We start from the raw sequence: 22,018 nt of genomic DNA, 5'->3' as shown, positions 1-22,018 counted from the left end.
AACTACTAAATAAAGATACACGGGCAATTCAGCCCAAAACCCTTCGTGCCAGGCCGCTTCAGAAATCTTCCACATGTAATCTTCCAAGCCCGGCCCACCTCTGGATTTGTCTAAAATCTGGTGATAACAGAGGTTTGATCTTCGGTATCACTCTATACCTTGTTCAACCTCGTCTCCTGACAAGTACTCTTTACTCGTACCGTGGTATGTGGTCTCTTATGAACTTATTCATATGCTTGCAAGACATTAGACGACATTCCACCGAGAGGGCCCCGAGTATATCTATCCGTCATCGGGATGGACAAATCCCATTGTTGATCCATATGCCTCAACTCATACTTTCCGGATACTTAATCCCACCTTTATAGCCACCCATTTACGCGGTGGTGTTTGATGTAATCAAAGTACCTTTCCGGTATAAGTGATTTATATGATCTCATGGTCATAAGGACTAGGTAACTATGTATCGAAAGCTTATAGCAAATAACTTAATGACGAGATCTTATGCTACGCTTAATTGGGTGTGTCCATTACATCATTCATACAATGATATAACCTTGTTATTAATAACATCCAATGTTCATGATTATGAAACTAATCATCCATTAATCAACAAGCTAGTTAAGAGGCATACTAGGGACTCTTTGTTGTTTACATATCACACATGTATCAATGTTTCGGTTAATACAATTATAGCATGGTATATAAACATTTATCATAAACATAAAGATATATAATAACCACTTTTATTATTGCCTCTTGGGCATATCTCCAACGAGTCTCCCACTTGCACTAGAGTCAATAATCTAGATTACATTGTAAGGAACCTAACACCCATGGCATTCTGGTGTTGGTCATGCTTTGCCCTAGGGAGAGCTTTAGTCAACGGATCTGCTACATTCGGATCGGTGTGTACTTTGCAAATCTTTACTTCTCCATCTTCGATGTACTCGCGAATCGAGTGGTAACGCAGCTTGATATGCTTCAGCCTCTTGTGTGACCTTGGTTCTTGTGCATTGGCGATGGCACCCATGTTGTCACGAGTATATGACTAGTGGGTCCAATGCACTAGGAACCACACCGAGCTCTACAATGAACCTCTTCATCCATACCGCTTCGATGAAGCCTGCGAAGCCGCTATGTACTCCGATTCTGTTGAAGACTTCGCCACCGTGCACTTCGCTTCGAGCTTGCCCGGCTTCTTGCAGCACCATTCAATATAAACACGTACCCGGACTGTGACTTAGAGTCATCGGGATCGGTGTTCCAACTTGCATCGGTGTAACTTGTTACAACGAGCTCTTGGTCACCTCCATAACAAAGAAACATATCCTTAGTTCTTTTCAAGTACTTCGGGATATTCTTGACCGCTGTCCAGTGTTCCATTCCTGGATCACTTTGATATCTGCTAGTCAAACTAACGGCATGCGCTATATCCGGTCTTGTACATAGCATGGCATACATAATAGAGCCTACTTGCCGAAGCATAGGGGATCTGATTCATCCTTTCTCTTTCTTCTGCCGTAGCCGGTCCTTGAGTCTTACTCAAGACCTTGCACGGTAACATAGGTAAAAACCCTTTCTTACTTTCGTCCATTCTAAACTTCTTTAGAATCTTGTCCGAGTATGTACTCTGTGATAGCCCTATTAGGCGTCTTGATCTATCTCTATAAATCTTGATGCCTAATATATACGATGCTTCACCAAGGTCTTTCATTGAAAAACTGTTATTCAAATAACCTTTTACACTTGCTTAATAGTTCTATATCATTCCCAATCAATAATATGTCATCTACATATAATATCGGGAATGCTACGGAGCTCCCACTCACTTTCTTGTAAATACGAGGCCTCTCCATGACACTTGTATAAACCCGAAGTCTTTGATCACCTTATCAAAGCGTCGGTTCCAACTTCTTGATGCTTGCTTCGGTCCATAGATTGAACGCTGAAGTTTGCATACTTTGTCGGCATTTTTAGGATCGACAAAACCTTTGGGTTGTACCATATACAACTCTTCCTCAATGTCTCCATTAAGGAACGCCGTTTTGACATCCATCCGCCAAATCTCATAATCGAAAAATGCAGCTATTGCTAACAAAATCCTCACAGATTTTAGCTTCGCTACGGGTGAGAAAGTCTCATCGTAGTCAACTCCTTGAATTTGTCGGAAACCCTTTGCGACAAGTCGAGCTTTATAGACGAGTAATATTACCATCGGCATCTGTTTTTCTCTTGAAGATCCATTTATTCTCGACAGCCTTTCGGCTATCGGGTAAGTCTACCAAAGTCCATACTTTGTTATCATACATGGATCCCATTTCGGATTTCATGGCTTCTTGCCATTTGTTGGAATCTGGGCTCATCATCGCTTCTTCATACGTCGCGGGGTCCTCATCATTGTTATCCACAATCATGACATTTAGACAAGGATCATACCAATCGGGAGTGGCACGTTCCCTTGTCGATCTGCGAGGTTCGATAGTTTCCTCGTTCGAAGTTTCATGATCATTATCATTAGCTTCCTCTGTTGCCGGTGTAGGCGGTACGGTACAACTTCCGGTACTTGCGCTACTCGATCAACGAGTATAGATTCATTAATCTCATCGAGTTCTACTTTTCTTCCGAGTCACTTCTTTAGTGAGAAATTCTTTCTCAAGAAAGGTTCCGTTCTTAGCAACAAAGATTTTGCCTTCGGATCTGTGATAGAAAGTGTACCCTATAGTTTCCTTAGGGTATCCTATGAAGACGCATTTCTCCGCTTTGGGTTCTAGCTTGTCCGGTTGTAACTTTTTTACATAGGCTTCGCAACCCCAAACTTTAAGGAACGACGAGCTTAGGTTTCTTATTAAACCATAATTCATACGGTGTCGTTTCTACGGATTTTGATGGTGCTCTATTTAAAGTGAATGCGGCTGTCTCTAATGCATAACTCCAAAATGATAACGGCAAATCGGTAAGAGACATCATAGAACGAACCATATCTAAGAGAGTTCGATTACGACGTTCGGACACACCGTTTCGTTGTGGTGTTCCCGGCGGTGTCAATTGTGAAAGTATTCCGCATTTCTTTAAATGCATGCCAAACTCATAACTCAGATATTCACCTCCGCGATCAGATCGTAGAAATTTAATCTTCTTGTTACGTTGATTTTCTACTTCACTTTGGAATTCCTTAAACTTCTCAAAAGTTTCGGATTTATGTTTCATGAAATAGATATACCCATATCTACTCAGATCATCTGTGAAGGTTAGAACATAACGATAACCACCGCGCGATGCTACACTCATTGGTCCGCACACATCGGTATGTATGATTTCCAATAAGTCGGTAGCTCGCTCCATCATACCAGAAAATGGAGTCTTAGTCATTTTTCCCATTAGACATGCTTCGCATCTATCAAGTGACTCAAAGTCAAGTGATTCAAGTAATCCATCGGTATGGAGTTTCTTCATGCGCTTCACTCCAATATGACCAAGACGACGAGTGCCACATATAAGTAGAATTATCATTCAATTTAATTCGCTTAGCATCAATGTTATGTATATGCGTATCACTACTATCGAGATCTAACGAAATAAGCCATTCTTTTCGGGTGCTCGACCATAAAAGATATTATTCATAAAAATAGAACAACCATTATTCTCAGACTTGAATGAATAACCGTCTTGCATTAAACAAGATCCAGATATAATGTTCATGCTCAACGCGGGTACAAAATAACAATTATTTAGGCTTAAAACTAATCCCGAAGGTAGATGTAGAGGAAGTGTGCCGACAGCGATCACATCGACTTTGGATCCATTTCCAACGCGCATCGTCACTTCATCTTTCGGTAGTCTTCGTTTATTCTTTAGTTCCTGTTTCGAGTTACAAATATGAGCAACCGAACCAGTATCAAATACCCGGGTACTAGAACGAGAACCGAGTGAGATAAACATCTATAACATGTATATCGGATATACCTTCTTTCTTCTTCTTGACAAGGCCGCTCTTCGGATCCGCCAAATACTTGGAGCAATTACGCTTCCGGTGTCCCTTCTCCTTGCGGTAATAGCACTCAGCATCGGGCTTAGGGCCGTTCTTAGGTTTCATAGGAGGCGTGGCAGCTTTCTTGCCACCCTTCTTGAATTTTCCCTTAGACTTGCCCTGTTTCTTGAAACTGGTGGTCTTGTTGACCATCAACACTTGGTGCTCTTTCTTGATCTCAATCTCAGCAGCTTTTAGCATGCCAAAGAGTTCGGGTAACTCCTTGTTCATGTTCTGCATATTGTAGTTCATCACAAAGTTCTTGTAACTTGGTGGCGGTGATTGAAGGACACGATTAATCCCCGATCTGTTAGGAATCACTATTCCCAAGTCACCGAGTTTCTTCGCATGCCCGGTCATGGCGAGCATGTGCTCACTAATGGAGCTGCCTTCTTCCATCATACAGGCTGAAGAAATGTTTCGATGCTTCATAGCATTCCACGGCCGCATGAGTCTCAAATATAGCTTTCAGCTCATTCATCAACTCATGAGGATCGTGGTGCTCAAAACGTTTTTGAAGATCGGATTCCAGACTGCACAGGATGGCACACTGAACTTGAGAGTACCGAGTTTTCCGAGTCTCGTAAACAGCTTTTACTTCATCGGTTTCAGTTTCTGCAGGAGGGTCACCTAGCGGTGCATCAAGCACATATTGCAGATTTCCGCCAGAGAGGAAGATCCTCACATGACGGAACCGGTCGGTGAAGTTGCTACCGTTGCTCTTAAGCTTTTCTTTCTCTAGGAACTGGTTAAAATTGATTGGGGACGCCATCTCTACAACATATATTTGCAATAGTTTAGACTAAGTTTATGACAAATTGAGTTCAAATTTTAATTCAACATAATTAAAAATCTAGGTGAACTCCCACTCAAAACAATATCCCTCGCATTGTCTTAGTGATCACACGAACCAAATCCACCACACCATAGTCCGATCATCACGAGACAAGGTGTAATTTCAATGGCGAACACTCAAAGTGTTCATCATATCAATTATATGATTCATGCTCTACCTTTCGGTATCACGTGTTCCGAGACCATGTATGTACATGCTAGGCTCGTCAAGGCCACCTTAGTATCCGCATGTGCAAAACTGGCTTGCACCCGTTGTATGCACTTGTTGATTCTATCACATCCGATCATCACGAGATGCTTCGAAACGACAAGTCTTGGCAACGGTGCTACTAAGGATGAACACTTTATTATCTTGAGATTTTAGTGAGGGATCATCTTATAATGCTACCGTCGCGATCTAAGCAAAATAAGATGCATAAAAGGATTAACATCACATGCAGTTCATATGTGATATGATATGGCCCTTTTGTCTTTGCGCCTTTGATCTTCATCTCCAAAGCACGGACATGATCTCCATCATCTTCGGGCATGATCTCCATCATCGTCGGCGTAGCGTCAAGGTCAATGGCGCCGTCTTCATGATTGTCCTCCATGTAGCAACTATTACAACTACCTTGAAATACTACTCAACATGAAATTTAAAGACAACCATAAGGCTCCTGCCGGTTGCCACAATACAATAATGATCATCTCATACATATTCATCATCACATTATGGCCATATCACATCACCAAACCCTGCAAAAACAAGTTAGACGCTCTCTAATTTGGTTTGCATATTTTACGTGGTTTAGGGTTTTCGATATAGATCTAATCTACCTACGAACATGAACCACAACGTTGATACTAATGTTGTCAATAGAAGAGTAAATTGAATCTTTACTATAGTAGGAGAGACAGACACCCGCAAAGCCTCTTATGCAATACAAGTTGCATGTCGAACGAGGAACAAGTCTCATGAACGCGGTCATGTAAAGTTAGTCCGAGCCGCTTCATCCCACTATGCCATAAAGATGCAAAGTACTCAACTAAAGATAACAAGAGCATCAACGCCCACAAAATCATTGTGTTCTACTCGTGCAACCATCTATGCATAGACACGGCTCGATACCACTTGTAGGATAACGTTGCATAGAAAACAAAAAATTTCCTACCGCGAACACGCAATCCAAGCCAAGATGCAATCTAGAAGACGGTAGCAACGAGGGGGTATCGAGTCTCACCCTTGAAGAGATTCCAAAGCCTACAAGATGAGGCTCTTGTTGCTGCGGTAGACGTTCACTTGCCGCTTGCAAAGCGCGTAGAAGATCTTGATCACGATCGGTTCCGGCGCCACGAACGGGCAGCACCTCCGTACTCGGTCACACGTTCGGTTGTTGATGAAGACGACGTCCACCTCCCGTTCCAGCGGGCAGCGGAAGTAGTAGCTCCTCTTGAATCCGACGGCACGACGGCGTGGTGTCGGTGGCGGTGGAGAACTCCGGCGGAGCTTCGCTAAAGCACGCGGGAGCTATGGAGGAGAGGGGGCGGCTAGGGTTTGGGAGGGGGTGGCCGGCCACTCAAGGGGGGCGGCCAGGCTGTGGTCTTGGGGTGGCCGGCCCCCTCCCTTGGCCCCTCATTATATAGGTGGAACCCCAAGAGTTGGTGTCCAAGTCTTCGAATAAGACCCGAACCAAAAACCTTCCATAGGAGGGGGGAAACCTAGCCAAGCTAGGACTCCCACCAAGGTGGGAGTTCCACCTCCCATGTGGGGGGTGGCCGGCCCCCTAAGGGGAGTCCACTTGGGACTCCTCCCCCACTAGGGTTGGTCGGCCATGGAGGTGGAGTCCCATGTGGACTCCACCTTCCTTGGTGGTTTCTTCCGGACTTTTCTAGAACCTTCTAGAACCTTCCATAGAACCTTCCGCGACATTTTAATTCACATAAAATGACATCCTATATATGAATCTTATTCTCCGGACCATTCCGGAACTCCTCGTGATGTCCGGGATCTCATCCGGGACTCCGAACAAATATTCGAACTCCATTCCATATTCAAATACTACCATTTCAACATCCAACTTTAAGTGTGTCACCCTACGGTTCGTGAACTATGCGGACATGGTTGAGTACTCACTCCGACCAATAACCAATAGCGGGATCTGGAGATCCATAATGGCTCCCACATATTCAACGATGACTTTAGTGATCGAATGAACCATTAACATACAATACCAATTCCCTTTGTCTCGCGATATTTTACTTGTCCGAGGTTTGATCTTCGGTATCACTCTATACCTTGTTCAACCTCGTCTCCGACAAGTACTCTTTACTCGTACCGTGGTATGTGGTCTCTTATGAACTTATTCATATGCTTGCAAGACATTAGACGACATTCCACCGAGAGGGCCCAGAGTATATCTATCCGTCATCGGGATGGACAAATCCCACTATTGATCCATATGCCTCAACTCATACTTTCCGGATACTTAATCCCACCTTTATAGCCACCCATTTACGCAGTGGTGTTTGATGTAATCAAAGTACCTTTCCGGTATAAGTGATTTATATGATCTCATGGTCATAAGGACTAGGTAACTATGTATCGAAAGCTTATAGCAAATAACTTAATGACGAGATCTTATGCTACGCTTAATTGGGTGTGTCCATTACATCATTCATACAATGATATAACCTTGTTATTAATAACATCCAATGTTCATGATTATGAAACTAATCATCCATTAATCAACAAGCTAGTTAAGAGGCATACTAGGGACTCTTTGTTGTTTACATATCACACATGTATCAATGTTTCGGTTAATACAATTATAGCATGGTATATAAACATTTATCATAAACATAAAGATATATAATAACCACTTTTATTATTGCCTCTTGGGCATATCTCCAACAGTTAATTGGTTGAATTATATATAGAACTTGCCTAAAATTTGCACTGTTTGCATTTTTCCAATATTAAGTAGCTACTCATGTACAATTCCATCGCTCATCTAAGAATAAAAAGATCTATGATTCAAAAAAAGAGAGATCTAAACCTTCTATTTGTTAGGACTGATTTGAAAACTAGGATAAGATGTCTACCTTACAATATATATACAAAGAACAAATTATACTACGTGGAAACTCTAATTATCCTGCAACATCTTAGTATACTTTTGTCGAGATTTGATTCTATCTGCGATTTACTGGGTAAGAATCTATAAAAGTGGTCTGGTATGCATAACTGAATACGTCCTAGACCATCCAATGAAGTTTTCTTATTCAGAAAAAGAGGTCCTTTGGTGTTGCGCACTATTTTTGCTCCTACTTGTGATGGCTTCAGTTTGCCTTGCGTTTGTTTTGCAGGTTGTAGTCGTGTTTGCTGTTATTCCTTTACCATCTGCGGGAGGTGCTGCAATATATCAAGTAGTTATCCGAGTTTCTTTTTTCTTTCACACTTCTCTATTTATTTTAACAAAGTTGTTCTATATTTTTCTCTTGCTGACATGAATTCATCAATTAAAAGGTGCAGCTGTTCCATGATCCCCAGTTCGACGGTGAGCTTGAATAGCCGGCCCAGCACTATGCACTGGTAATATTGCTGAGAAACATTGTTGATTAGAGATTCAATATGGTTTTTGGATCTTTGTTCCGTCGGAATACTGAGCATAGACAGTGATGATTCATTGCTTGCTGTTTAAATCATACTTTATTATTCCCCTTTTGACTATTACAGTGTGTACAAGCAAGGTATGGATTGAAGCAAAAGTCCCTAAACAAGCAACAAGTGATGACATGATCTCAATTTGCACTACAGGCTGGTCACCTTCTCCAAATTCTTCAAATGTTGTGCGCTTAAGTGAAAATGAGGTGGGAATATCTCAACAAGCTATTCTGATGTGTATTCCATTGGTACTTTGTTCTATGCATCTCCACCAAATAACTCTATTTAGTTGTGTCCAGCTGTTGTAGGTGATATCTAATATCGCTCTTCGCCATTCCGCTCTACATAATTATATATTGTGAAGCACTTCAAAAGGTTTACTTTTTATTTCTTGGGGTGTTATTCTTTCCTAAATTTAGTGTACATTTTTTTATCTCCTTAAATGTTGGTTAATATCAGGAAATATGGATCCTCTGAATACAGTTGTGGTTGGTTCTTCGGAATTCACAGACATATTGTTTATACTTTGTCCTACATGTTATAGGATGTAGGTTGGTGTTTCATGAAACTCATAATCAGACATGGTGATTAAAATTAATGGTGCATTAGTATCTTATTAAACTATGGTCAGTCAACCATTTTTTTGGGAATAGTGTTATATCATAATACCAATGATCAGTTCAGGAGAGATGAACATAATATTGAGAAAACTGGGTTCAGGAGAGATGAACATAATATTGAGAAAACTTGGAGCTACATGCTAACAGTGATCAAAAATTTGTTTCTTTTGCTTTTTGCTTGACATAGTTGCTTTTTCCATTTTCTTTGCAGGTTGTTGTCTTGCTGGAGATTGTTGCCCGAGAGCTTAGCGGGTGGCATCTTTATGCTTTTGCTGGATTTAGGATCCGGCCTTATTGCCGGTATGCTGTAGACCTTGATGTAGATTTATAGTGAATTCAAAGCCACCTCCTATGTTGGTATTTATTTCCATCTTTCTGTTATAACTTACTTGCCCACTTCATATCCCTGCCATACATATACCTCTTCTGGTGTGTTTGATTTTGTCAAAAACAATCTGTACTTGTTTTGTGAATGGCCATGAAAATGCAGCTATTTACATACTGACCGCAGTGGAGGTTTATTTGAAATAGTGTCTATGCATACATGATTTCTGTTCTTTTTTTGCTGGGGCCTTTGCTATTATGCACATGCGTTTGTGGTTAATTAAAGCTATAGATTAGCTCACACATGGTTTCTGTTCTCTACTAATGAACTACTAATCAATTTGTTACGAACTAATCCATTCATCCATTATCATTTACTCTAACTCTATTTCCTATGCTGGAACTAATCCATTCATCCACTATCATTTATACTCTAACTCTATTTCCTATGTTGAAAGCTATGGAAACATATCCCAAAATTATATATTGATGTGTTATGAGCCACTCCCTTTCCACACTATCTGGTTTTTAATCTTAAGGCTTAACAAACCTATATATGCTAAGTTCCTCTTTTACTTACCAATTAAATTTGGCCAAGAGATTTATGTATTGTTTCAGGGTCAATTTTCTTGGGAAGGCTGTGGTAATGCCTTTTGTCGCAATCCTTGAAGAATTTACATGAAGGTGCCGAGTGACCTGGTCTTGAATATATAACATCACCTCTTGTGCATAGCCCCGAAAAAATCCAGCCATTTTTTTTGATTTATACAGACCATCTCCTGCTACCACCATTTTTTTCATTCAGCTCAGCGGCTATTCTTGCGGAAGCACATGCAAAGTGTGAATATATAGTTCGATACATTGGCATGTATTGTGATCAGTGAGGTCATCCTAGCGTAGCCAGTTAAGAACTATTGAGCCTTTTAGTTTGATCTAATTAGAACTAGCTGGATTGTGCTTAATGATAGAGGAAATGATGTCAACATATAGCCTACATTTTAAAAATCAGGAGGAAGATGAAGTAGGTTAAGTGTGGGCTGGTACTGGTATTTGCATAAGTTTTTTTCCCTAAGTATCAAACTAAATATCAAGTTTTTTAGCACCTTATCTACAATTGGACCTGACACCTATGAAAGGAAGCTATTTCTTACCCTTCATGCTGGTAGAATTGGTGAAGATGGATAACCAGTACACATAAGTTTATTTTTCCAGTAACCACTACTTCTACCTCCTGATTAGATACCACCTTCCGAAGCTTTATTGTCAACACAACCTAGATAAGTACAAAACTGAACATATTTATGTATGCGATTGTCTAATCTACTGACTGACTTTGAGATCTATTATATAAGGGAAATCATCAGAACTTATAGATAAAAGAGAGCTTTATCCTTTCAGCCTTTCAAGTATACTTGGCTCAAATTAGTATGAGAATATCCGAAACTTCTTACGGCACAATTATTTTCCAAAGCTTCTGCTAAAAGACAACAAGTTTTAGTAGTGCATATGCATTTTTTTCACAAATGACTCAACTAAGACATGGTCATTGTGGAGTGAATTTGCCTTGTGGCTGATACTTTTTCCACCTTTGCTACCGTGGAACACGGCTCTGCTTCTTCATTTATGAAAAATATTCCATCAATTCTATTAACTACTACTTTTCTGATGATCGTCCAGCTATACTATGACTTAGCTAACTGTAGTATTGCTCATGCTCTTCGAGACCATTCAGATTTTGGAACTACAAAGATGCTATCCAATAAATATGAATACAAAGCAAGAGAATGTCCTCAACTTTTCTCTGACTTATTAACATTTATCATTGCTCAACCTGCTGTGTCTCTTTAGTTTTCACCATTTCTCATGTGACGCATGAAAAGTTTCGTATACCATAAGGTCTTGTTTTTGCTGGCTAAAATTCAGCCTTCTTGGTAATTTGGATGGATAAAGTTCCTATGTTGATTCACTTCTTGTATAAAACGTTTGCAGGTTGCTGACGTACAAACCATGGGCTGATGTATCACCCAAGAAGAAGGCAGTACTCCGACAGTCGTCCAACAGACTATGAGGTGTGATCATCAGTACCTAAACTGAGATCGCTTCCTCTCTTGGTTCCATGTAGGTTATCATGCCATTTATGGATGATGTTTGGTCTTAGGCTATGTGTAGTAAGTAATGGATACCTTTACTGACAAATTTTATGGGAACCTTGTGTGTATGTACCTATTGTTATTTCAGAACCATATGATCAATTTAACTTTACTGGTTGTCCGCTATGTATTCTACGTCTGCTTCTATATGGTTTTGAACAACATTACTGCTTCCTCTCTGCGAACCAAAACTATTCTTGCTTAAGTAAAATTTTCTAACTTAAATGGAGTGACAATGGCTCCTGGTTTCTTGGAAAATCCATTTGGATATATTGGACAAATTTGTAGAACTTCACAGGACTATTTTTTTCAGTCTCAACCTGATAAGAACTCCACCAGCTCCACCAGCTATTTACCTGGGAGCTCATATACATCAGACGTATTTGCAAGATTGTGTTAGATAATCTAATTTCAGAATGCAATTGCATGTAAAGTTCCATCTTCATTGACATTCATCACTAATTTTAGTCAACATACTATAGATTTTTATGGTCTTTATACAAAACCTGCAATGGCATGAGTTTTACGGGGTCGTGCGCCAAGGCGCACATCTAAATCTAGTAGTAAAAGAAAACAGAGGGAGTATGCACGCTTTATAAGTATATTGTAGGCAATGGCCCATTTTAAGTGCCCTAATCGTGAAGCTCCCATCATTCGTTGGTTTGTCGAAGACTCGAAGCTCCTTGAACCTAATTCATTCTCCATGAACGTTGCGTGTATGCAAGCACAACAATAACCCTAAGATGCACATATTCAATAGATAAATCAAAATCCATGGTGACTATTATATAAAATCAGTAATTTACCAACATTCAGATGTTGTCCACTCTTCAAATAACAGAAATTCGCTGCATGTGAAATCTTGAAAAGAAAAAGTTTATGATGTTGGGAATCCCCCTACATGATCCCGATCATGACCTACTTGGTCAGCGACCTGCGGCAGCAGGCTGGGGAGGGGCAAAACCGACGCGTAGGGTGACAGGAAGACCTCGTGGTCGTGGTTCCTGGTTTTTAGCCTGGACGCCACCATAAACTTACCAAAATATGCTGGTTGAATGGTACCATGGATAGGAATCTCATTCCAAATTTTTTGGCATATCGTACATATGGATACAGAGTCAATTATATGGTTGCTAAGCTGAACTTACATATGCGTTGGTGCTCAACTGCTCAAAGTTACATGTTCTTCACATCTTGCATGGCTGCAGCACTGGCTCCAGAAACAACCTATTATTACATGTCATTGTTCACATCATAATCCAGGAAAATATTCCTTGTGTAATCAACAAAATGAGCAAATGGTTTGCAGTTGAAAAGGACAGAAGCTACAGCTGCGCACCGTAAAATTATGGCCACTTGATTCAGCTAAAAAAAATAATGATATCCTAAAGAAGATGGACCGGTCCAGTCAAGTGATCTACTCCCTCGGTCCCTCCGTACCAGTTTACAGGGTAATTACATATTTCAAAAGAAAAATTAACTACTAATTTAGTCAAAAAAATATAAGATATATATCATAAAAATTATACTATTGAAAACTTCTTTTGAATATGAATCCAAGAAATCAGGGTATTAAGCATTGACAGAACATGGGTCGTCAAATTTTAGAGAATCAGATGAGAAATTCCATAACACAAGCAACTAAAAGAATAGGAAGATTAGAATATTAATTTTTATATGAGACACCCATTATTTGAATGTCACATCCTTTTGTAGGCAGTTTTCCTCATCAAACTGGAAGCGTGAATTGTTGGTTTCCTTATCTTCTCGATGGGATCACCACCTTCAGCATTTTTCACACAACCATTATATGCGTCGTTTCAATCTTGAGCCGAGGGATTTCATTAGGCACAAGTATAGATCCACCAACGCTATACTGCAGATGTCCATCCCGGTTCTAGAATAAAATCTCAGCAAATGAATTTAAAATTCAAAAGCGGCAAACCGTGAAAATGTGGCATATCAAGAGTAAGACAAAGGATATGATAATTATAGGTACCAACTGAACTCTATCTTGTTCAAAGAAAGCCATGCCCGGAATCACATTAGCGGAGAAAGCAGCGGGCCTGCGCATCATGTTGCACGACATCACGTACACCGACCACCAGCAACATGGTCCTCCTGAGGAAACGGAGGTCTTCCAGCTGTTTCCGCGCCGACGTGCGCCATGGAGAAGGCGAGGGAACCCGGCAGCGATGGGGAGGTCGTTGCACTTACCCGATCGAGGTCGTGGTGACGTCGCTCGCGAGTCGCGAGCTCCTGTCCTGGCTGAGCTCGGGTGGGCCGGAGACAGAGAAGGTAAACAGGCAGTGGCAAGCCCAAGTTGTGCGTCTTGATGGCGGCGGCGAGGTATTGTTTGTCTCGGTGGCGGCGGCGAGGTATTGTTCGACGACGTGCGCCATGCTCCCGGTCACCGTGTTCTTCAGTCCAACGCCCAGACATAATCCGGCTGCGCGTCTCCTGCTTGACGCGGTCGAATGCGTAGGTGAAATGGTGAATTATCTGTGCCCTTGCCAGACGCCGGTCACGGATGGTTGGTATCGAACCTAGGTGAGCCGCCGGAGGAGGTCATGGAGGTCGCAGGTCGCAGATGGTTGCCTTTGAATGTGTGAGCCGCGGGAGGAGGTGATGGAGGTCAACGTGCAGGAGCCTCTTGAGAATGTGGGTGGTGAACTCAAGGTCTCAAGCTAGACCGTTCTCGACGTCAGAGTTAAGAACTTAAGATTTCGTCCTGGAGGTGAGGTATTTGTCTATGGAGAGCGGAGGGGCATGGGAAGCTAGCTAGGCAAGCGGCATAAAAAGTACGTAACAATTTCTGATCGCTTTCCTAATAAAATGGTGATTGCTTTCTAAATAGAACGCCCTGATCGTTTTCCTAAAAACAAGCGCTGATTACCGCCTGAGGAATGAGGACGATTTGTTTCTTCTTTCGGTCGGGGGATGGACGAGAGAAGAAAAAGAAGTGTGAACCCAAAAGAAATATCACGTATGGTCACTAATTACAAGATCACGGTCAACGACGACTATTAAACGCGTTGAGTGGCAAACGACGAACTTCAATATAATAGTATAGAAATATTTCCGATCTAATTTGTACCATGATTTATTCAGACCATAATTTTCTTGAGCGTTTGGAATGTCTGAGATTTTTTCCGTAGCAAGGAAATATATCTTTCCTAATTAATTGATAGCGTGATTGATTTTACCATGATTGCTACAAAATTAGATCAGACGAAGCGGAGACCGTGAGATTGATTGGACGGACAGTATGCTTCCAATGACGACCACCAAAGTGCGTTGAGTGTCAAACGACCAACTCCCATTTAATAGTAAAGATTAAGACCATAATTTTCTTGAGCGTTTGGAATGTCTGAGATTTTTTCCGTAGCAAGGAAAATATTTCCTAATTAATTGATAGCGTGATTGATTTTACCATGATTGCTACAAAAATTGCAACAAAATTAGATCAGACGAAGCGGAGACCGTGAGATTGATTGGACGGACAGTATGCTTCCAATGACGACCACCAAAGTGCGTTGAATGTCAAACGACCAACTCCCATTTAATAGTAAAGATTTTTCCGTAGCAAGGAAATATATCTTTCCTAATTAATTGATAGCGTGATTGATTTTACCATGATTGCTACAAAAATTGCTACAAAATTAGATCAGACGAAGCGGAGACCGTGAGATTGATTGGACGGACAGGATGCTTCCAATGACGACCACCAAAGTGCGTTGAGTGTCAAACGACCAACTCCCATTTAATAGTAAAGATTAAGACCATAATTTTCTTGAGCGTTTGGAATGTCTGAGATTTTTTCCGTAGCAAGGAAATATATCTTTCCTAATTAATTGATAGCGTGATTGATTTTACCATGATTGCTACAAAAATTGCTACAAAATTAGATCAGACGAAGCGGAGACCGTGAGATTGATTGGACGGACAGTATGCTTCCAATGACGACCACCAAAGTGCGTTGAGTGTCAAATAACCAACTCCCATTTAATAGTAAAGATTTTTCCGTAGCAAGGAAATATATCTTTCCTAATTAATTGATAGCGTGATTGATTTTACCATAATTGCTACAAAAATTGCTACAAAATTAGATCAGACGAAGCGGAGACCGTGAGATTGATTGGACGGACAGGATGCTTCCAATAACGACCACCAAAGTGCGTTGAGTGTCAAACGACCAACTCCCATTTTTTTTTTTTTTGACAATCAATACCACATATATTCATAGCAACAAATAGTACATGGTAGAGATACATGAACTGACTCCAACGATTACAAAATAAAGTCTAAAAGATAGTAACAAATCTTCGAGGTCTTCAATTTCTTTCTTCTTCCAGAACACAATCTTGTACTCTTCTGAAGGCAGCCAAAGATAGATAACGAACCATAGACCTGTAGACACCGATGAAAGTTCTCCCATAATTTTTTGAGCCGCAATGCCAAGGCTGTGTGCACGCACGCAACCATTAAAGCAGTCATACAACATCGGCAAGAGTACCAACACCAGTATGTCAGGGAATAATAACCGACTAGCTTTGTCGTCATCGATGGAGAGCCGAGAGTACGAATCACCATTGTCGAGGACGTAGCAGCCGGGACAAAACCTGAGAGGATAATCCTCCTCGCGGCAACAACGACAGAAGATGCAAAATCGATCTGGCGAAGCAAGATCTGAAGATCCATACCTAGAGGATTGTAATCTTTCAACACCACCATTAACGTCGGGAAGGAGATCTCGTCGTCGAACGGAAGCCTGAAGATCACTTATTGCAGACGATGCCATCTCCAGTGAGGGGAAACCAACAAGAAGACGACTACCAAAATCCTAACATAATCAACTGAAAACACTACTTTTATTGAAAACTCCACGCATAGATCGGGTTCCCCACTCCTCCGACGCCGGCGAAGCCGACCGAAGGAGGGGGAACCGATCTATGGAGGAGGCTGAATTGGAGGCGGCTAGGGTTTTGGAGGAGAGGCGGCGTCTACGACCAACTCCCATTTAATAGTAAAGATATATCTAACAGGCTCCATTTGATGCTACCGTAGAGCTGCCTCCACTTGATACTTGGTCATTGATCATGTGTGGTTATTTAGTTTCATCTTCACATTTCTCGGTGTGCCATTTTTCTTCTTTCATACTTTGCAAAGACGAGTACTTGTGGTGAACAGAACACTGTCGGCAAATTGATCATCTTAGGTTCACACAAATTGATCATCTTAAGCTCCTATAAAGGAGACAACTGATACACATTAATTGATCATCTTAGATTCACAGGAAACAAGATAATAATGTTTAGAAACTGACCGACAATACATAACTCCAATACACAAATAGGTTCATACAAACACAAGCATTACGTTGCAGTACACAAATAGGTTCATACAAACAACAACATTACTTAGCAGTTAGCACTAGAGGAACCCATATTAACGTTGGTAACTAAGCTATGTGTCAATCAACGGTTCTCCAGGTGATCTTCACTGAAACCGTGGTGGATTCATCGAGATTCACAACTTTATCCACCATTCCATGATAGCAGGAATCAAAGCTGTCCTCCCACACACAAGGCATCAGCTTCTGAGAAACTCCTCCATCTTTTAGGGTCCCTTTGATACGAAGATCAAGGTAACTGTGTATCTCGACTGCTACAACTGAACTCATTCTGCAACCAGCTTCCGCAACTCCTTGGTACAGAAGAATCACATCACTGAAACCACTGGTCTTGGCATAGAGATTCAGATTAAGGCCACTAGCAGGAGCACGGAGGATCTCAACATCAACAAATGCTTGTACTGCATTAATCAGCACCAGGAACTTCACATCCAGTCCACACTTCTCTCCATAAATACGCCGATTCGCAATGAACGATTTTGATTCCATAAGGTTGCTGAATTCAGCACATCCTTCAATCAGAAGGTCGTCTTTGGGCCCATTTTCAGGTGGGACTTCAGTACATACACAAAGTCTGAATTCGAAAAGCACATGGCTTGTGATGCAAATACCTCGAGCAGGACTACACAGTGATAAACGTGCCATACCCTGCAATAAGAATCAAGTACTATCACGTCACAGACCGGTTACTAGCAGTAGATCACCTACATAACATGGATTGAGAAACATCTCAAGTGTACAGAACACATTCTACTTATAGAGCTTTAATACGATGCTGCAATCTAATGCATAGGTATTTTCAGAACAATAAAGGAAGCATACACCTAGCAACTTGCAAGTTTGAAAGAAAAATTACCGTCTTCGGCTTCACAGTTACAGCTTCATAATTGTCAATCTCCCGCCTGTAGACATAATTGCGCAAAGGTTCGACACGATCCCGTGTTGCGAAAAAACCAAATATTTTGGCAGATCCAGGTTGGGGATGGTAATAACCAGCTATCTTGAGATCAATGAACTGGAGCAAGTTCATGGGACGACAACGACATTCATTTGAACAATCAATGGTCCCAACGTTGTTGACACTGACTGCAAAAATCAACAAACAAAGCATCAGGTATATACAGAGATTTACAGTCATCAGTAATACATGATGAGAAACAAAAGGCTGGCTCCATCAAACGATACTAACAAATGCTACCAGATTAGTTCAATACTGCCAAAATACTATTATGGAACGAAAACATTCTGTCCACCTTCATTGAGTATTTTATTTGTTGCACTAAAAGATCTATGGGGCAAAATATAAATTTTGAATTCACAGAGTTAACCCATACAAATTCTTTTCAAGGTTAAGCCTAACCATGTTCATCTTGTTCTTTTGTTTGAGCACCATGACAGTATAAATTAATATTTGGACAAGTCACAAGTGGCACATCATATAAGCCAAACAAGACAGCCATCGCCGCTGTAGGTGATGCTCTCTAGCATAATCGTCCCTGGCAGAGTCGCTGCAGGCAAGAGCTCTTCCTCCCCATCGTTTCGCCGCACGATGGTTGAGATTTGAAATTTGCACAAGCCATTTCAGGAACTGGTCGATCACAAACGATTGAGAGAAGTAAAGCCAAGAACTGGAAGAACTGTGTGAAAGTGATGCCAATCCAAATAAAAGCCATGGCCAGGCACTCAACATCACGTTAAGCTAACTGGACAGGAGTGTTATAACTTAATGGTGGAAGATATTAATGGAATATATAGCTGATACAATAAAAAAAATATGGTGTTTTCCTAAACCGAGAAGCCTTCAACTTTTCCTTAGATGATAACATGAGACATGGTAGTTCTGCAATAGAAGAAAATACTAACTTTCAGATTCATCGCTGAGCTGATACCGGGTACCACATGGATGTCTGTCATTTTCTGGCTTGAATGCGTGCAAGCTCCAGAGAAGGGAAGGGCCTCGAAGAGAAATCTCTGGATTGTCGTACAATGCATATTGCTGCTCATAAGTGCCAACCCTTGGGAAATCGTCAACTGTGAAAGGGCGGTATTTCCCTACATGCAAAATCATTAATCGAGCGCCATCAAACAATGATATGGATGATACAAATTAGATGATTGAAAATACCTAGGAGAACACATTGAGAACTCGTTACTTCGGAATCAATTGCAGTTCACAAGGCTGTAGTACTAGTAGGCCTATGTGTTTGAAGTTAAACATGATTCATATCAAGTGTGTGGCTGCTTAGTTGCTTACTAGAAACATGTCCAGAGCATGCATGATCATGTAGTATCTTCACTATGGTTAAATTCAGTAAACTTCAGCTCGATCAGACAAGAATAACACTACTGTAGTAAAAGTTCCAGTGAAACAGCCATTCAAGCGGTGATTAGGTCGCGATTTAGCAACGCAATGTACCGGTTGAAATTCAAAGGATACCACCTATGTTACTAAAATTCCAAAGAAAAGTATCGTTCTTGATTTCTAACTCAGGAGTCAGGACCCAATTGCATCACGATACACATGGGCATCGAAACTAAGAAACCACCCAACAGAAGCGTATGGAGTAAGAAGGTTAATTAGTAGGTGCCTAACCTTGGTATTCATCCTCCTCTTCGTCGTCGGTAACCGCCCACGGGTTGTCGTCCTCGTCGCTGGTGGGTGAGCAATCGCCGTCGCCCGGTGAAGTTGAGGGGGAAGGCGGCCTCTTCTTCCCACGGACGAGGCCAGGGGATGGTGCCGATTCATCTCCGCCTCCGTCCACTTCCATGGCGCCGCCGCCTAGAGGAGAAGGAAAGCAAGGGCACGAGTTCGCCGGCTGAGACAGAGAGAAATGTGCCGTTTCTTGTTTTGGCAAAGACAGAATTAGGGGCCGAGGGCTACGTGTCGACTGCCGATTCGGTGCCGCACTGGCTCGTCTCTGGTAGCCCCAGTTTCGTCCCAGAATTACGGAATTTAATCCAAAAACCAATGCGCTCGTCTCGTTTGGTATCCCTAGCTTAGAGCATCTCTAGTATACTACCCGTATACACTCGGAGTAATTAATTATTTTATTCTAGGACTATCACATATTTTCAGAAATTTCCAATAGTGTGACTCGGTCGGCCTGCAGCAGGCCAGCGATTTTTTTTTAAAATAATACGAATTAATTATTTTATTCTAGGACTATCACACGTTTTCAAAAATTTCCAATAGTGTGACTCGGTCGGCCTGTAGCAAACCGACTAGGTGGTGTCGGACTCGTTGGTCGATAGCTGACCAACTGGACAGTTAGAGACCAATTGGCCTGCTACAAACCAACTGGCCTGATAATACCCGATTATTTGCATGGATGTATTTTGCTTCATTTGCATGACGCTTAGGGTTAGCAGAGGTATAGCTGAAGCACTTATGGCGCCATTTTTAAACGCTACAACATACTGATATATAGTTCATACATAATGTCTGATACATAGATGATGCAGATATAAATGTCTGATACATAGATACATAAATGTTGGATACATAGTGTCTGAGACTATGGACGGCGTCTGGGGTTTCGTGGGGGCGGCGTAGCACAGGGTGTCCAACCAAACCTGTCTGGGGGTTATGCGAGCAGGGATCCAGGACCCGGACTCAGGGTCGTACTGTGTCTCATGTGTGGTCTCTGGTGGAGGAATCTGCATACTGACATAGTTCTGCTGCATGATGTAATACTTCATGTGCTCAGGATCCTGATCACTAGCTCCCCATGAAGGATTGGACGTAGTGTGCTGCATGTATCCTGTGCCACGAAACATAAGTGATGTCAAACTAAGTGGGTATGTACTATTCTATATATTGTGTTCCATATAGACTATACTCAGTCGGTTTGCTGCAGCCGACACCCAGTCGGTTTGCTATATAGACAATCTGGAGGGAGACCGCAGCCGACACCCAGTCGGTTTGCTGCTATCCGATCGGCCTGCTGCAGGCCGACCGAGTCACACTATTGGAAATTTTTGAAAATGCATGATAGTCCTAGAATTAATTAATTAATTCGTATCATTTAAAAAATCTCTATAAACTCGTATTGAAAACACGGAGTTGGGTCTCCCGAATTTTTCAGTTTCGATGAGTTTAGTCGCCGCGCAGAATAGAAACCGAAAACGGGAACTGAAAAACGGAAATCAAAAGTGGCGGGAAATTTTGATCCGATGATCCATGCGAAATGAAACGAAATTTTGCTCCGATCGAGCTAAATTCGAACATAATTTACGCATACTAATCAAAATACTAACCTACTCCTCGCTAATTTGATCCCAAAACTACGAAATTGGCACTAGGATTGTCACCGGGGCTGTACCCGCGGGGGAGAAGGTTTTCTTGGCGCCAGTGACGCCTATGCAAGGACGAGTGCGGCCACCTCGAACGGCGCCGCCTCCGCCGAGCTCCCGCAGGTGAGAGCCGGCACGTCTTCCTCGTCGTCCTCGCTGTCGCCGCGCAGCGGAAGCGCTGGCAGCGGCTGGCTGCACGAGCCGGCGGGCGGCGCCTCGGCTTCCCCATCGCCCGCGTTAGAGCGCGGTGGCCGGCGCGCAAACCTGCGCGGCCACTTGCGGGCCGCCCGCTTCCAAGCTCCGTCAGAGCGAGGTCCGCCTCCGACCGCACCCCCGGTGGATGCGGCGGCGATCTTCCGCCGCCAATTCCCCCCCCCCCTCCCCTACCGCCCCGTCTTGCGCGTGCCATTGCATAGGGAGGGGTGGTGGCGGCGGAGCGAAAAAGTCGAAGACGGCGAAGAAATTTTCGCCGGAGGTGGAGCGGAGACGCGGCGGCGGCGGGGGAGTAGGGTTTTGGAACCCTCCTCCCCTCCGCGGCCTGTATATATACGGGGCGACGCGCACTTTCGGTGCGAACCCGTAAATCCACCATAAAAATTCAGTTCCGGCGGGATTTACGGGTTCTGTTAGAGTTGCTCTTCGAGCATCTCCAGCCGAGTCCCCCAAAAGCGGCCCCAAAGGGATTTG

General features: G+C 42.3%; 1 protein-coding gene and 1 long non-coding RNA gene across 3 annotated transcripts; one reads left to right on the top strand and one right to left on the bottom strand.

Annotated features, from left to right (window-relative positions):
• The first annotated feature begins 8,390 nt into the window (after positions 1-8,390).
• LOC124654243 lies at positions 8,391-11,732 on the top strand. 2 transcript variants are annotated; one of them, XR_006988266.1, is made up of 6 exons: positions 8,391-8,459; positions 8,604-8,737; positions 8,831-8,906; positions 9,363-9,451; positions 10,094-10,159; positions 11,465-11,732. It is a non-coding gene; the product is annotated as an uncharacterized LOC124654243 (long non-coding RNA). The 2 variants fall into 2 exon arrangements; XR_006988265.1 differs by lacking the exons at positions 9,363-9,451; positions 10,094-10,159; positions 11,465-11,732 and having other exon boundaries at positions 8,831-9,215.
• A 5,366-nt stretch (positions 11,733-17,098) lies between these two features.
• On the bottom strand, positions 17,099-19,806 carry LOC124651950. The gene is made up of 4 exons (XM_047190969.1): positions 19,632-19,806; positions 18,902-19,090; positions 17,895-18,124; positions 17,099-17,686 (listed from the first exon to the last, which is right to left on the bottom strand). Exons 1-4 carry the CDS (start codon positions 19,804-19,806, stop codon positions 17,099-17,101), a joined length of 1,182 nt encoding a protein of 393 aa, XP_047046925.1.
• Between the last annotated feature and the right edge of the window lie 2,212 nt (positions 19,807-22,018).

This window comes from Lolium rigidum, chromosome 5, assembly GCF_022539505.1.
Source record: "Lolium rigidum isolate FL_2022 chromosome 5, APGP_CSIRO_Lrig_0.1, whole genome shotgun sequence".
Classification (NCBI taxonomy): domain Eukaryota; kingdom Viridiplantae; phylum Streptophyta; class Magnoliopsida; order Poales; family Poaceae; genus Lolium; species Lolium rigidum.
Note: the sequence above shows the minus strand (reverse complement) of the source record. Positions and strands in the feature narration are given on the sequence as shown.

Bases quoted from the DNA above. Each gene is read 5' to 3' on its own strand.
- LOC124651950 (XM_047190969.1), bottom strand. From the start codon at position 19,806: ATGGAAGTGGACGGAGGCGGAGATGAATCGGCACCATCCCCTGGCCTC. The intron at 18,125-18,901 runs GTTAGTATTTTC...TGATTTTTGCAG, and splicing joins GCTCAGCGATGAATCTGAAA to TCAGTGTCAACAACGTTGGG. The intron at 17,687-17,894 runs GTAATTTTTCTT...TTCTTATTGCAG, and splicing joins TAACTGTGAAGCCGAAGACG to GGTATGGCACGTTTATCACT.